General features: G+C 41.8%; 1 protein-coding gene across 2 annotated transcripts in view; it reads right to left on the bottom strand.

Annotated features, from left to right (window-relative positions):
- OSBP2 (oxysterol binding protein 2) overlaps positions 1-17,892 on the bottom strand; it is a 413,576-nt gene that overhangs the window by 370,284 nt on the left and 25,400 nt on the right. For both annotated transcript variants that reach the window (XM_073676416.1, XM_073676415.1), the window contains exon 2: positions 15,264-15,472. In XM_073676416.1, the coding sequence (XP_073532517.1) occupies positions 15,264-15,472 (209 nt within the window). The remainder of the gene's footprint in view (positions 1-15,263; positions 15,473-17,892) is intronic.

The raw sequence follows: 17,892 nt of genomic DNA, 5'->3' as shown, positions 1-17,892 counted from the left end.
GACATTGTGGCGCAGTGCCGTACACAGCGCATTCACTTGCATTGTTGGCTATTACACTAGAACTAATTTCGGCCAGATGGACAAAGTTGAATTTCCCATTTCTCCTATATATAGGAAGATAAAATAGTGATAGGAAATATGCCATTAATATCTCCTGCCTGGGATCTCCAGGGGGCAGATATCCTTAAGATAGGGGATCTCATAATTTTTGGTACCTGTGCCCACATCTCATTTACCCATTTACCTGCCCCCATCTGAGGTCACCAGGGGAGGTAGGTGGGGGTGCCTGGTACAAGCAAGTTCTGACCTAGAACTATTGTTAATTTCTGGGAGAGATACCGCACACTGTAAGGACGGTGCCATTTTCTAAACGCAGTGCTCCCCTTCGCAAGATCTGCACCATTCCTATGACAACAGGTCTAGTATCATCTTGTTTATCCCTTTTATTTTTATGTGACTGTATATACTGTATTATCTTGTCCCCTTTCTATATTTTTATAAGCAATGCCTAATTGTTGGATTAACTTTGTTCCTCTTGCTCTATAAACGGCACCCCTGAAGTCTCGTGAGGCCATACAGTACCACTAATGGGTGTCCCATCGGCCTGTAAGAAATTATTAATGGTGGCAGCTAGTTTTTCTTTGGTTATTGCAGAGCTTGGCAGTGACCATACCAAAGTACACATATATATACCGATGTGTTGTAATTGGATGTGTATATACTATACGTTCACTGTGAAAGTGCCCAATAACCTACCTAGTAGCAATAGTAGCTATTGCCTCATCCATCAATTGTCAGAAAATTGTGTGATTGTCCTAACAATTGTTGGCAGCAGTGGGATCAGTAATGTCGATCCTTGACAATTTAGCGGCAGAGGTGGGATATCTTCAACATGTTGGGTTTCTTTGAGGAGGTAAGTACAAATCTGGATGTAGGCCATGCGGCTGATGTCATTTATCTGGACTTTGCAAAGGCATTTGTTACTGTACCACATAACAGCCTTATACTGAAGCTACAGAAACAAGGAATAGAGGAAACTATATGCAGATGGGTAAGGAACTGGCTAAATGATAGGAAACAAAGTCATCATAAATGGTACGTTCTCTAAATGGGATAAAGTCAGCAGTGGGAAAACTTTGTAGATCGGTGTTCCTCAACTCCAGTCCTCAGGGACCACCAAGAGATCATGTTTTCAGGATTTCCTTAGTATTGTACAGGTGATGGAATTATTACCTGAGCAATACAAAGGAAATCCTAAAAGCATTAGCTGATGGTGGCTTTAAAGGACTGGAGTTGAGAAACACTGTTGTAGAGCAATAACTAAATACATTGGCCCGATGGACAAAAACATATCAGAAGCCCTCCCATGAAGTTTTTTTTATTTTGCTAAACCTGTGTTTATGTGTACGTAGTGTGTGTGTTAATAATATACTCAACTATTGCCGCCTTCTCCGGTATCCAGCGCCGTTATTCTCCTCTTCTCAGTGACGTCGCCACTCTTTAGACTCTGTGTCACACTGCAATCTGCGTGACCCGGAAGTGGCTTTTACAATGCAAGTCTATGGAGTGTCAGAACTAGACACCATAGGCTTTAATTGTAAAAGAGACTTCTGGCTCATGCATAGAGCGAGCTGGATAGTCTGAAGAGTGGTGACGTCACTGAGAAGAGGACTGGAAGGATGCTGAACCCCGGAGAAAGAGGCAGTATGTGAGTATATTAAACACATATTACACTATACACACAGGTTTAGTAACAAAAAAAAACAAACACCTTAATGGGAGGGCTTCTTTAATGTGGATAAATGTAGAGTAATGCACCTAGGCCAGAGTAATCGTATTGCGGCATATACATTATTTCTAGTCAATCTAGAAATTAAAAAGCAGAAGGAATTGGGTATTCTGGCTACAAGTGAGCTGAGCAGCAGTACTCAATGTCAAGCAGCAGCTGCAAAAGCAAACAAGATTTTAAGGTGTAGAAAAAGAGAGAAATTCCTGTGATCCCAATGTATTATTTCCCCTCTATAAATCACTCATAAGGCCACATTTATTATAATCGGATTAAATTTCGAATCCACATTCTAAAAAGGATATAGGAAAAACATAGGGCTCAAATGCGGGGAACTAGATTCTTACATATGATGTAACTATTTTTGGACTGTTCACCTTGTATAAAGATGAAACCTCAGAAGCGATCTCATTTACATGTATAAAAACATGTGTGGTCAATACAAAGGATTGGCACAAGATTTATTTCTTTTAAAGGACATTACAAAGGACCAGGGGCCATTCTTTACATGTGGAAAAAAAAGGCGATATCAGCAGCTAAACATTACATAGGAAAGGGTTCTACCACACTAATTGCAAATACCATATCAGCATATAAAAAAAGAACTAGATACGCATCTCATAACAAATGGTATTGATGGTTTTAAATAACCCTGTGATGAATACTGTACGTCCTGTATCTATTCTAGGTTCTAGTAAACCACTGTAAATCCATGTCTACGTAGGCGAGTTGGAGCACTGCATCAGAAAAACTGACCTATAACCACTATAAAGATATTAAAAAATGGTCAGTACAGTTGGACTCAAAGGGGTTGTCCCCCAAACAAAGTATATTTCAATGTTTTTTAATAGATCTTGGAATAAGAATAAGTTACACAATTAGATGTGATAAAAAAATGTTCCTGTGCTGAGATAATCTTATAAATGTGCCCCTGCTGTGTACTGTAATGACTGTGTCTCACTAGGCAGAGCGGCTCCAGTTCATAGTTGGCACATACCGCAACTTCAGGCCGCAGGTGGTGGTGGGCTGGGGTGGGGAGCATAAGTCACTTATGATAGAGCAGGGTTCCCCAACTCCAGTCCTCAAGGCCCACCAACAGTTCATGTTTTCAGGATTTCCTTAGTATTGAACAGGCGATAATTCCATCACCTGTGTAATACTAAGGAAACGTAACACACACATTAATAAAAAACACCAATAGTTCCTGAGTCACAGATTTAATTCTATATGGACCACAGTGGTCCACTAGACACTAGATGGCCCTACGCCCAGATAACTCCAACCCTTACCAATGGCAGTCCACAGCTCACCCTGATGTGAACATGCCCTAGACTAGCCCTGCGTGCTTCCCATTGGGGGGCCATCTACTGTCACATAGGGCACAATAGGGACACATCCGTACCCCGTCCATTATCTACCTGACTGTGATCCACAGGACAGATTGATGGGTGTAAGGACCTCCTCTCCTGTCTTGAATGAAACCATGGTAAGATTGTTCCATATTTGTTTAGTGTGTATCATTAGTAACAGTCTAATTTTGTGTATCTAAGAAGCACTACATGGTCATATGGACAGAGTTCTGTGGAAGTTAATCCATATTTAAATTCCATGACCACTGTCATATTAACCTACTGGTATTGAATTTTACGGGTTATCTTGATTTTGCCCACTACTGTAGTCCATATAGAATCAAATCTGAGAAGCAGGAACTATTGGTGCTTTTTATTAATGTGTGTTAACTTTTAATAAAAGTAGATATAAAAAATTCAAAGTAAGTTCTACTATTTGATACTCACCTTGCTGATACATTTTTTGGATAAAGTGAGATATTTGGGAGCTATAGACATAGCAGAAGACCAGGTGCCCTTACATTTTGGTGTCTTTTGCTATTAAATATACCATTATAATAAGGCAATAACAGTTTGAACTTCTCTATAATATATAAAATTATACAAAATACAGACCAGACACAACAAAATGGAAGTGATTAGTCAATGACACATTTATTAACATGAATGTGATGGAGGCACAAAACAAGGAACAAAACACCAAACCATAAAACATTTACATTATACATATGTAAAACATGATAACATGAAAAAATAAAACAAATACCCACAATGTAAAAAAAAATAAAAAATTGCTTTGTTAAATAATCTTGCAATAAATGAGGATATAATCACCGAGTAATTACACAATCTACCATGCTCTCACCTAGAAAAAAAATAAAATGATTAAAAATGTTATTTTTGTTATAATTGAATATTTATGTAAGGTTATAATATATTGCCTTAAAGGGTTATCCACTATTTGGACAACTTCTTCTTAAAGGGGTTGTCCACTACTCAGACACCCCATCTCAATCTGAGTGTTTGCCCCCATTAAAATTAAAACACTTACACCTCCTGTGCCGATGCCGTTCTCCTGAAGCTCACGTGAGGGTGTTGCGTCACTAGAGCCCTGCACCCAATCAACCATGCCGGGCTTCACAGTCCCCGCCTTTGGACAAATCCAACATCAATAGGAAGTCAGAGAGCAGCCGCAGCTCTGACTTCCTGTTGATGCTAGATTCGTCTGAAGGAGGGGACAGTGAAGCCAGCACTGACTGGGCGCCGAGCTCTCGTGACGCAACAACCTCACATGAGCCTCAGGAGAGCCACTGCCGACAATGTTGGAATGACAACGGCATGGGAGGGGAGTATTAGTGTTTTTTTTTTAATTTAACAGGGGAAAACACTGAGATTGAGACGGGGTTGTCATAGAAATGGACAACCCTTTTAAATACCATATTCTCCCAGTGTGAAATAACAATACCCTTTACATCCCATACCAGCACCATTTTATCTATGTCCGTGTCGGGACTCCCAGGGCTAACCTGACATGGTTATGCCACATAAGCCCTGCAGTCAATCAGCAGTCGCTAATAGGCTGCTGTGCTCAAACCTTTCACTCCTTCGGATGAATCTCAGTCGGTTGGCAGAGTGCAGCATTTCAATAGCAGCCACTGATTGTTATGTTACAAAAGCCCTGCAGCCTGTGTCATTCGCACCTCAGGAGACCAGGCGCCGACATCACTAAAACGGTGCTTGTGTGGGAGGTGAGTATAGGATATTGTCCACTACTCGGGCAATCCCTTCTGAATCACTACATTTCCTCCCAGTAAAATAAGAACACCTGTATTCACCTCCAGTGCTGATGGCATTACAGCAGTGTCTGCACTGATTTTCCCGGGGCTTGCATGACACGGTTATGTCGTGCGATCCCTGTGGCCAATCTGCGCTGTCTTCCTCTCCTCTTCTTCGGACAAATCAAGACATCCAGTGGAAGTTAAAGCTGCTACTGCCCTCTCACTTCCTCTGGATGTCAATTATGTCCATAGGAACAGAAAGTGAAGCCAGCGCTGATTGGCCGTGGGGATTGTGTAACATAAGAAGAAGTTGTCCCAGTAGTGGACAACCCCTTTAAAAGCTGGCTACAGCTTTCAATCCAATGTTTTAGTGAATTGCCGGCACCCACGCAGTAGGAACATGAGGTATTATTGGTTACACATACTCCTCACTATACTCTTACAAAATCCCTGTCTAGAGTAACTAGAAGAATTGATACCGTTTTGGAGCCAAAGGGCGGTCATACCAAATATTAATTGTATTTAGATTTCTTTAGTTCATTCACTTTATTTTTAGCAATGAACAAAATGCAAACTAGTGACACTTGCCATAGTAAAAATGGATATACGTATAAATCTGCTGCGCTGCTGGTCAAGAAGATATCCAATGGCGATGATGGTGTTGAACAAAGAGCAGTTTTATCTACGCAGCACATTTATCCGTATATACCTTCCTCTAGTGCATTTACTGCTGGTTTTATGCCAGCATACCGAGCAGCAGCAGCAGGTTTATATATCTGCACAGGAGTTGTGCCACAACCACAACCCATACTATCTACAATGTTTATTGCCTGCGTCATGCCCTACTTTGCGCTTTTTGTGACTTTTTAGCCAAAGCTATTAACACTTCTATTATTTTTTAAAGAAATCATACTTTGAGGCAATTTGTCCACACCTGCCTAAAACTTTTGCACAGTATTGTACATAGCTCAGAATTTTTACAATATATACACATGCACACATTATATATACTGTGGTAGAGTGGATGACTCTGCTGCACTTGGAGGTAGACACGGAACACTGCCTCTTTAAAATTTCTTGGTGGTTTATTTAAAAGGCATAAACCACAACAAAGTTCATAAAATAAACAAAGCCCTTCTGGCATAAGAGTATAGAAAAAAGGAAAAGGTACAGAACAGTCTTTACGTCGGCTGTGGTCCTGCCACTCCGGGTTACCAATAACACACGGTCCAGGTTAGCACAAAAACACAAGCTCCTCTCTCTCAGGAGCTAGCTTCTCCATATACTGAACAACACCTGAGAGTCAACAGGCGGGCTATTTATATCCCAGACCACACCCTGGGGTAGATATGGTGAATGCCCTCCCACCCGCACTATGGCCATTCACAAAAAAGTAAGCCCTTTTAAAATGGCGGTTTAACCCCCCAGCACATAACATGCTGAAGAAAACTTCAAGGTTTCAATTCACTGAGGCTAACAGCCGCAGTGAAACATATCTCCCCTCCAGTACTCTGCCAGTGACTTTGTCACAATACATACACATATATATGCCGAGAATGCATCAGGAGAGCAGAAGAGCTGCAGCGGGGAGAGCAGAAGAGCTGCAGCGGGGAGCCCAGGAGCAGGGAATATCATTGTGTGAGCAGGGTTTGTCATATATAACAATCTGGACTTACTACAGGCATTAGGAATAAGGAGATTGACGGTATGCTCCAATACCTAGAATGGATTCAAAGCATTGTACCTGACAAACACTGCTCCCAAGATGATCTTCACTGCTCCTGGGCTCCAAACTGCAGCTCTCCTGCTCTCCCAATGCTGGAAGTCACAGGAAGTGACGGGAGTGAAGAGTTCTCAGCGTGGTGAAGTGAGACAAATCACAGATCACACTAAAAATGCCTGTTCTGATATTCTCTGAGGCTTTCGCTTTCTCCCCATTCTCCCTCTATGATGCTGACTCTTGAGGATTACACAGTGTCATCAAGGAGAAAAGGTAAACTCCCCAAAAGAAGAGTCTCTGTTACAGCCCCCTTGGTTGAAGGGGAAATTTGTTGCATATTAAGATATTAAGCAAAATAAAATTCGATGACCCTTAATTTTGGCAATGGAGTGGCGAAAAGGTGAGGATTAAAATTTTTTATTTTTATTAAAGTTTCAGCCCCTTTATAATGGGGTAGGAGATTGTAAATTAAAAAAATAAAAGCAGCATTAAACATGTTAATAGTCTTTGAGACTCTGTTCTCATCTGTCAATCTGCCGAGTATCACAATGCAGGCCGCTTTTCATAAAGGAAAGGAAAAAAATGACCAAGAGTCAATAAGAGCATGGTGTTAATCTGGTCTAATAATCCACAGAGCCCCTATATTACCCTTGTGAGTGCGGCATACTTCTGAGGGACGCCGGCACGATACGCCACTTAATTTTATCATTATGCAATGAAATAATATCCTTTACCAATTTCAATAACACAGACAGAAGGAGCTTGTGTGACAAAGCCTTCTCTGTGTCAGTGTAATTCAGTCCTTTGTTCTCACCCGCCAAGGACACTGGATGATACTGAAAGAATTAAACCCTTCCTCTCCATGACCCTGAAAGACGCAGGCTTGTGACCATGGTTAAAGGTGTTCCAGAAGCTTTTCTAATTCTGGAGATGGTATAGAAATGTGCACAGCATCAATGGCATCAGGATCGCATTGTGAGAGAGCAAATTTCACTCATTGGCTATTATTTCTTGTATAATTTAGAACAGCATCTACTGTATGTCACTTAGCATGATGGATATATGCCCGAGAACTTGCATGTGTGTGTGTACATGGGGAATAACACTTTCTGAACATTATAGGACCGGCATTCTTTATTTTTTAGCAGTTTTCCCCCTTTTCAGAATCTCGCTCTAATTTGCAATTGAGACTCTGAGCTGGTGGGAGGAGACCAGCTGCTATGAGACTTCTCATACACTTCGCAGAAAAAGATTCCAGATTTTTTCCCCTTTGGTAGCACACAGGCAGAAAAAGCAGAGGTATGGAGGAAATTATTCAGCAGTACTGAGCAGTGTACCTATGAATCCAGCACTGTGATAAGCTAGCTAAAAGCTGTACACTCTTGTTTCTCTGCTTCTCATGCTTCCTCCACCCTCTCCATACTGTATAATAGGAGATGTAACCCGACAACTCACTGTGCTGGCAGTCTGATGCAAAGTACAAATTGAGGTAGCAACTCCTTTTTAGCACATGGGCGTGCATTCTAGGGGTGCTGGCCACCCATCATCTAAGTATCCATACAATATGTGTAGAGAAAAGAAGAAGAACAGCACTCCGGAGTCTTAAAGGTTTGCCTCAATTATAGATTTATTTAAATATTTCAGACCCAACAAGAATCCCACCTTTATAATACTTTTCCATTAAATGAAACCTTTTTGGGGGTCAAGAGACCTTCCGTCGGGGAGGGTGCGTCAAGAGACCTTCCATCGGGGAGGGTGCGTCAAGAGACCTTCCATAAAGGAATGGATCAGCAAGAAGAAGTCGTGGGGATTCTGCTGAGAAGGTGCTCGTGGGGATATCTCTTGTTCTATGGACCTGACAATATGTAGAAGGCTATTGTGTTGTAGTTTTTCAGTCAGTCTCGTCTTGAACAAAATGGCCTTTAGCGGTTTTTATTTCTTTTTTTAAAGTGAATGAGGAGTTTAGGATGTGTGGGGAAGGGGAAAAGTGGCTCATAAATGGCAAAAAAAGAAGATTTCTCTGATAAGTTTTATTTCAAGATGCTTATATTTGCTTCTACTATCAATACATCAATGTTTTGTTGAAAGTACAGCACTCACTTACAAAAGTTTGGTGCCTCATTTAAAAACTGGTATCAGCACAGTTACTTAAAAGAGACACCAGGCTAAACAATAGACTCCGTTCAGTAACTCTGCACTGTCACTCAATGCTAAGTGCAGGCTCTTATTAGCCACTTAGGCTCTGGAACTTTGCATCAGGCACTTGGCACAGCTAGATACTGCATCCAGCATCAATATCCCTGCCATGTGGCATTGTGGTTAGCAATTTATTCAGGACGAACAAAGCTGGCATTTTACATCTTGAAATAACTAAATACTGCAGATTTTGAGCTATATTAATTATATTTAGATAAGTTCAATAAAAGGTTAAAGGTTAAAAACCAATCCAGGAGCCAAAATAGTGCATCAACTCTGATGGGGGATGGGTATTCTCAAGAAACAGGGGTTAGTAACGGCTGAACGGCAGCATTTAAGTCCCGGGACCAAATGTAGTTTAGGATATGTGCATGGGGGGCCTGTTTTCAGGCACATTCCACCTGAATCCTTCTGGATCAAATGTTAAAATAATATAAAATACTATATAGAAATTAAAAAAAAAAGCTGTCACACAAACGAAACAGATGACAAAGAAGATGCTTCACCATCAGCACTTTCCTGAAGCATATCCTGCCTCAAAAACTATGCAGGTACATGAGCATCTATAAGACGCCGTGTGCACCTACCCGTAGACAAGGCTTCATGTGCTCCTTGTGTGCCGATGGGTTCCCAGTTTATTTTAATCCACTGAGTGGCCTATAAACATCATCTCCAGGGGAGATCTAGCAGGACATCTTTTTTCTACAGTTATAGCATACAGTCCCTTCCTTTTTTTGTTTTGTTTGGACCAGCACTACTCCCCGTTGATCCAGCAGTTTTTAGTTAGCAGGAGACTACAAGAGGGGTTCACCTACGTTTCCTCTCAGCTCATAGTCCGATAACACGTGGAAGGTGATGTTTTTTAACTCCTTTCCCTTGGTGTTGGTTGTGTGTGGTGGCCATTGCTGCTGTGATGTGGTGTCGGTGGGGGTAGTGTGACCTGGAGCCATTGGGGCTTTGCCTTGCAGCATGGGTGATGTGGGGCACCAGGTTGCTTTCGATGCTGGTGTATGGCTCCACACCTTTCATGTTCAGGATCCACTTAGAGGTTGACAGTGACATGGCAGTGGGCTTCATACAGTCTGATCAGAATGTTAAAATAAGAACCTAATGTTCAGTTTTGTACATTTTTGCTAAGCCTCAGTAGAGCAATGTGTGATTTTTGGACGTGCGGTCCATGTCTTTTTTCTAGTTCTATAATATTCTTTCCCAATGAGATCTAGCAGAACAACAGGCACCGCACCATCAGTTACAGGCAGCTGCTGGGCATGCAGTCGGGAAACCATGTCCTGTATCTGGCAAAAAGGTTTCTGAAAAGACTATCCACACAAATATTTCCAAGGTCCTTTTCCTCTCAATCCAAGCCGGCAGGACTTTCATCCACCTTTCCTACCACTTTTTCCACATAATGAAAATCACAGCCCAACATTTCGAAGCAGTTAAAAACATCTAAGACCATGTACAAATGCATAACATTCAGGTGTCCTCTCCGACTCGTGGATGATTGTCAATCACTACATGGAGGGGCCACTGTTCCCTACCCCACAGCTGTCAACTCTGACACTTACTGCAATATGTCCCAACTAATTCCTGTCACATGTCCCTTAACCACAGCCAAGCTCTCTAATTGTGCCCATACAACCTAAGTAGTGATCAGTCAAATGCTCATTTGCACGACGGCTATTTCTCCCGACTACCAATACACATGTACACTTGACTTGGCCAGGCAAGTATGGGTTTACAATGAGGAGAGCATAATAAATTGATGGCAGACACCTCTTATGGCTTCTAATCTCCTGGATGAAGAAAAAGATTGTGTGACTTCCAGATTTTTCTTTGAGAGTTGTCAGGCCCCTTTTACATATAAGGTGGTTGGCCGATCCTGCCAAAATCAATTAACAATAAAGACCAATGGTACCACTCACTTCCACACTAGAGGTAAGTGGAGCCATGACGTTACAAGATCCACTAAGCCATCTCAGACAGATGTCTGTCCAGCCTCTGTTTGAAGACCTCCATTGAGTTCTCCTTCGATGCTCATTAGAACCGGACACAAGTAAACATCACGGCAGATGTTAGGCATAATGTCATTAGCACCGCTCTCTTCCGCTGCTAGACGAGTCCTTTAAATTCATGTGTATGAAGGTTTTTACTGTTCTCATGGCGCACAAAGCAATTAAACCAAAATGGCCATTTAGCTCAATACCAGATTCTTGCTATCTGCACATCAAACAGAGTGTACAATCCATGTTTTATAAATCCGGATAATCCTTAGACTGAAGCGTAGACGGTCTCTATGATGTCATATCTCATTACTCAAATCCTCAGGGCATCCCGACAGCAACGATTATTGAAAGTAAATAAAAATCAATTGTGTTTGACTGCAAGATGATTAAATATTCTGAAATCGTATTCATCATGAAGCTGGAGCTTCACCGGTCACTGTGCCGCTAAAGTGGTTTCTGCATGATGTAGTAGGAAATAATATGGGGGCTATAAAATATATTAATAGCAGGTTGTAGTGGTTATAAACTTACAGTAAGCCACAACCGAGGTCATAAGTGGAATATCAATACCGGAGGAGTCACAAGATTTATATGTGCAGCAAGTCAGACTCGCGTCACATGTTGTCTACAGATGTAAAGATCTCTCCCACATAGACCCAAAAAGCAACATTTTTATATTGAGAACAGAAAAGGGGCATATATGTCTCATGTGCGAGATGTGCAGCATTTGAAACAACGGATACTGGAAGCCTGTTCTAGCATTTCTTCTGCGGTGTTGCTATCAGTGTGTCAAGAGTGGGAGAAGAGGGTTGCATTGACAATCCAACACAATGGGCAGCACTTTGAACACATTTTATAAGTGGTCATAAACTTGTAAGAAACTCATGAAAGAATAAAGTTACGTTAAAACCAAGCACACCATTGTTTTTCTTATGAAATTCTCAATAAGTTTGATGTGTCACATGACCCTCTTCCCATTGAAAAAAATAAAGTTGGATCCAAAATGGCTGGCTTCAAAATGGCCACCATGGTCAGCACCCATCTGGAAAAGTTTTCCCCCTCCAATATACTAATGTGCCACAAACAGGAAGTTAATATCACCAACCATTCCCATTTAATTTAGGTGTATCCATATAAATGGCCTACCCTGTATATATGCCGGCTGTGTTATACAAGCAGCCTCTGTCTTCAACAGCAGCGACTGGAGCTTGCTCCAATTGCTGCTGTTAACTCCTTATATTAAAACAGATTGATGGTGTTTCAGGAGACCTGTTAAAGGCCCTCGAGGCTCTTATCTTGGTACTCCTGTAAATCCCAGCAATAGGCTGGACTTCAGATTGGTGACAACTTCTATATAGCACTGAAGTGGATATAGTCACAAGAATTAAAAAATCATTTTATGGTTATGGCAACCTATGGAGAGGCTGATAAAACAAGGACAATATGATAAAACACATGGGGGCAAATCATAGTAGGCATGAGCCAAATATTAGTGTGACATGGCCTGTATCAGCAGAACACAGCACACAAGTTGAAATTGGGGAACAATCCCCCAAAAACGGCAGGCTTTCCCTCACCATTCTCACTTTAGGAAAGTGTTAGAAAATTATAATAAACCAAATCGCACAGATGACAAAACCCACCCGGCTAAATTTGCTGTTATTGCCTTGTTAAAGTTATCCTATTTGTTATATATAAATTCAGGTCATTACAAAATTATATTCTTCCTGCCAATTTTTAATTTAAAAATTAGAAAAAAAAAAAACTCTTCTCCAGCTTATAGTGTGAGCAGTTTTTTTTTTCTACTGGGATTCATTCCCATTTTTTGTCTTAAAAAAAAAAAAATTAAAAAGATAATTATTAGAGAAATTTTTTAGACACAAGTATCAGCTATGTCTTGAAGATTAAAGCGAATATTGAGATTTTGTTGTATAACTTTTCTAAAACCAAAAAATATGTTGCAGATCCCACACCAAAAATGTTAAAAAGCTGTACAAACGCGTTTCAGTCGAATGTCTTTAGTCATTTCATACGGAAAATGGGAGATTGGATGGCGTGTTAGGTCATATCCTGTTTCATCACCACTCGGCACTAACATCAGGCAAGACTTAATATCTCACTACGAATAGCCTTTTTATATCTGTTATTTTGTACTATATATTCCTCAGGAGGTAACGATCTCATATTGTTATATATTTGGTTCTTTCTTCACAAACATATGGCTTATTAGTCGGTGATTGCCTTTACTTAACCCATGTGATGAAACAGGATATGACACAAAACGCCATGCAATCTCAATTTTCTATATGCAATGACCAAAGACATTCGACTGAAACACATTGGCATAAATTTTTAATGTTTTTGTTGTGTGTATTGCAACACTTTTTTTGTTTTACCTTTAATAAAAGTATGGCTTTCAGGGCTCATCCGTGTTAATAAAATAGCTCCGATATTGGTCCCAAAAAGTCGGACGAGTGTCATGCGAGTGTAACGCAATTTTTTATCAAAAAGCATCAGTATGCAATCCGTATGCAATGTGATTTTAACATCCGCTTTTACATAGAGTCTATGCCATTTAAAGATAGCTTTCTATGTAAATATTCTTCAATAGATAGACAGAAATAGGTCAGTGAGATATATAATCAGTGCTTTGCGTGTGTAGCTTACTGTACATGTATTTAAGTAGTAAATAAATGAAAAAAATGGCTTGGGGTCCCCGATAATTTTTATTAACCAGATGAGGGAATGCAGACAGCTGGGGGCTGATGTTTATAGCTTGGGAAGGAGGTAATACACATGGAGCTTCCCAGGCTATGTATATCAGGTCACAGCTGTATACTTAGCCTTTACTGGTTATTAAAATAGGGGGTCCCTGCTATAATTAAGAACCAGCAAAGGCTAGGCAGACAGCGGTGGGCTGATATTAATAAGCTAAGAGGCCATGCATATTGGCCCCCTCCCAAACTAAGAACATCAGTCTGTGTCTTTCTTTCAATTAAAGGACTTTATTCCGGATGTGTTTTTTTTTTTTACAATATAACTATGGGGTTAGTAATGGGGGCGTGTTATAGACTCCTCTCCATTACTAATCTCTGGGCTTCATGTCAGCTGACAATACAAAGCTGACGTCAACCCCAATACTATTACCCCACTTGCCACTGCACCAGAGTAAGTTGTAAGAGCGGAGGGTAAGCGCCAGAATTGGTGCATCTTATGGATGCGCCATTTCTGGGGCGTCTGATAGCTGATGTTCTTAGTCTGGGAGGGGGTCAATATCCATGGCCTCTTCCTAGCCTATTAATATCAGCCTGCAGTTGTCTGCCTAGCTTTTGCTGGTTATTAATTATAGGAGGAACCCAACATTATTTTTTTGGCGAGGTCCCCCATTTTAATAACCAGTAAAGGCCAAGTATACAGCTGTGAGCTGATATTAATAGCCTTGGAAGCTCCATGTGTATTACCCCCTGCCCAGGCTATAAACATTCATGTTAGCTAAATAAATGAACATTAAACTACACATGCACTGTACTAATTATATATGTCACTGGCATCTTTCTATCCATCTATTCTATGTATATATCTATTGTATCTATTTCATTCTGACGGGTCACGCTGTGATTTTTCTGTACTCTGCTGATGAAATGTCAAGTTTTCTAGGAGATGGACGGACGGCACACGCATGGTCCATGTGTTGTGCAATTTTTTTCTTGCACCCATTGACTTAAATTGGAGTCTCGTCCGATATACATGGCCACTCGTAGCATGCTGCAATTTTTTTCTCAGTCCAATCAGAGCTGAGAAAACAAAATGGCAGATGACCACTGAATCATTGACTAATATTAGGCAAAGTGCAATTCTGTTTTTTATCAGATTGGACTTGTAAGTTTTAAAGTAGATGAGTATGAGCCCCCAATGGAAGATCCTGATGCTGCATATTTATCTTTCCCAAATACTCCTTGTGGCACTGCAAGTTTCCGTGCATTGGACTCTAATTATGGGTGATCTGACTCTTTTTACCTACATTAAAGTATAAAGATTTCCATAAGCTAAATCTCACTATGTAAAGTGCAATATTTCCTGATATTACAGCAAGTACGGGGCCAAGATTAGCCTCAAAACAGTACACTAACTCCAGAGGGTAAAGCTAACACTAAATACTCATCTAGTGCTTTGAATGGGGTCTTCTGTCTGCAGATGCAAAGAAAAACAAAGAAGGGAAGGTCTACTTGTTTGGTGTAAATCACTTATACCTTCACTCCCTATTTCCCTATACCAGCAGGACGCACATGAAACGCAAGACAAGAGGTAACATTTTTATAAATACTTTTTGGACATCAGGCACGCATAGAATTTTCCGAAATGTTCTTATTCTTTTGTCACAAAAGCAAACATCTGCGATTCTCTCCGGCGATCTGGGCAGAACACTACCTGACTGGTTGTTCATCATGCGGACAGCCTTGGCTTTGGCCAGTTCCAAGGCTGTGACCCATCTCTGTCTCTCCACTTCGCAGCTTGCCTTGAGATGATATGTCCGGCCACCATTGGACAGAACAATGTTACATGAATCTTCTGTGTCAATATGAGCTGTCGACAGGTTAATGGTTCCCCTGCAGGTGTGGGCCATCTCAGCCTGTGTCCTGTGGGATGACAGATTGGGAAATAATGTAAATAGGTTGAACAGCATAGGTTTTGAATAACATGTAACAGAGTTATTCCCATCTTTAGAGGTAATCACCTATCTGTAGAAAAAATGACAACTTGGGTCTAACAACTGGGACCCCCACAGATACCAAGAATAGTGCTAAGCAGAGCCCCATCTGCACATAGTGGTGGCCGGACATACGCACCATTGTATCATTCTCTATGGGACTGCCAGATATAGCCAAGTGCAGTGCTTGACTTGTTCCGGCAGTCCCAGACTGGAGAATGAAGGGAGTGGATCAGGACCATGTGGACCCAAAAGTCGGATCTCTACTGATCAGTGAGTCATTCCTTATCCACAGATAAGAGAGAACTTCTAAACATTGGAATGACCCTTTTTTTTAAACAGACTTTATTTGATGAGATATAGGAATTACAACTTATCAAATTCAACAATATGATACTATCTATTTAATTATAGATGAAAATCTAAAGTTTTCATTCTTAAACTATTAAATCTCACCTTTTTATAATTTTTATTCTTACAGCAATTATAATTAATCAAAAAAAATATGAAAACTAAGGCCAGAACCTAGAAACTGTCTTATCTCTTTCTGTCTTTTCCAAAATTCCCTCTCCAACTAACTTCTCCCCATTATATTTTCATTATTCCCAGTGACCCTCTTCGCTCTTCGAAGCTTTACCATGATGTATTTTTAAATTCCTCAATCATCTGTTATATTTCTGGTTGTGTGTAGTTATGTTCAATAAATGTCCTCCATTTCCTAAAGTTTCCAACTTGTCATATATCATTAATGTTTTTAACGTGTCAATTATTTTGGGGATTCGAGGAGTTTCTTTTTCTAACCAAAGTCTAAGAATACATTTCTTGACTACTAAAATAATCACATGAATTATGGTGAATTTCCCATCACCAAGGCTTTGAATGTAAGGGGCAATTATTTTGAGAAAAAAAAAAAAAAAGCTTCTTTAAATTCTCTTCCAGACGCTCTTCACTGCATGTGCGCGGCTGGTAGCACAGTAAAAATGCCGAGGACGTGGTGAGCACGCACTCTGCATTATAGGGAAAGGCTCAAGGGTTCTAGAGCACAGCCCATTACCGCCGAGGACGTGGTGAGCACGCACTCTGCATTATAGGGAAAGGCTCACAGGTTCAAGAGCACAGCCCATTACCGCCGAGGACGTGGTGAGCACGCACTCTGCATTATAGGGAAAGGCTCACAGGTTCAAGAGCACAGCCCATTACCGCCGAGGACGTGGTGCGCACGCACTCTGCATTATAGGGAAAGGCTCACGGGTTCAAGAGCACAGCCCATTACCGCCGAGGACGTGGTGAGCACGCACTCTGCATTATAGGGAAAGGCTCACGGGTTCTAGAGCACAGCCCATTACCGCCGAGGACATGGTGAGCACGCACTCTGCATTATAGGGAAAGGCTCACGGGTTCTAGAGCACAGCCCATTACCGCCGAGGACGTGGTGAGCACGCACTCTGCATTATAGGGAAAGGCTCACAGGTTCAAGAGCACAGCCCATTACCGCCGAGGACATGGTGAGCACGCACTCTGCATTATAGGGAAAGGCTCACAGGTTCAAGAGCACAGCCCATTACCGCCGAGGACGTGGTGCGCACGCACTCTGCATTATAGGGAAAGGCTCACGGGTTCAAGAGCACAGCCCATTACCGCCGAGGACGTGGTGAGCACGCACTCTGCATTATAGGGAAAGGCTCACGGGTTCTAGAGCACAGCCCATTACTGTCGAGGACGTGGTGAGCACGCACTCTGCATTATAGGGAAAGGCTCACGGGTTCAAGAGCACAGCCCATTACCGCCGAGGACGTGGTGAGCACGCACTCTGCATTATAGGGAAAGGCTCACGGGTTCTAGAGCACAGCCCATTACCGCCGAGGACGTGGTGAGCACGCACTCTGCATTATAGGGAAAGGCTCACGGGTTCAAGAGCACAGCCCATTACCGCCGAGGACGTGGTGAGCACGCACTCTGCATTATAGGGAAAGGCTCACAGGTTCAAGAGCACAGCCCATTACCGCCGAGGACATGGTGAGCACGCACTCTGCATTATAGGGAAAGGCTCACGGGTTCAAGAGCACAGCCCATTACCGCCGAGGACATGGTGAGCACACACTCTGCATTATAGGGAAAAGCTCACGGGTTCTAGAGCACAGCCCATTACCGCAGAGGACGTGGTGAGCACGCACTCTGCATTATAGGGAAAGGCTCACGGGTTCAAGAGCACAGCCCATTACCGCCGAGGACGTGGTGAGCACGCACTCTGCATTATAGGGAAAGGCTCACGGGTTCAAGAGCACAGCCCATTACCGCCGAGGACGTGGTGAACACGCACTCTGCATTATAGGGAAAAGCTCACGGGTT

This window comes from Phyllobates terribilis, unplaced genomic scaffold (genome assembly GCF_046119375.1).
Source record: "Phyllobates terribilis strain yellow unplaced genomic scaffold, ASM4611937v1 Scaffold_1__5_contigs__length_1240528914, whole genome shotgun sequence".
NCBI lineage: Eukaryota > Metazoa > Chordata > Amphibia > Anura > Dendrobatidae > Phyllobates > Phyllobates terribilis.
The sequence above is the reverse complement of the archived record's forward strand: the minus strand, read 5'-3'. Positions and strand labels throughout refer to the sequence as shown.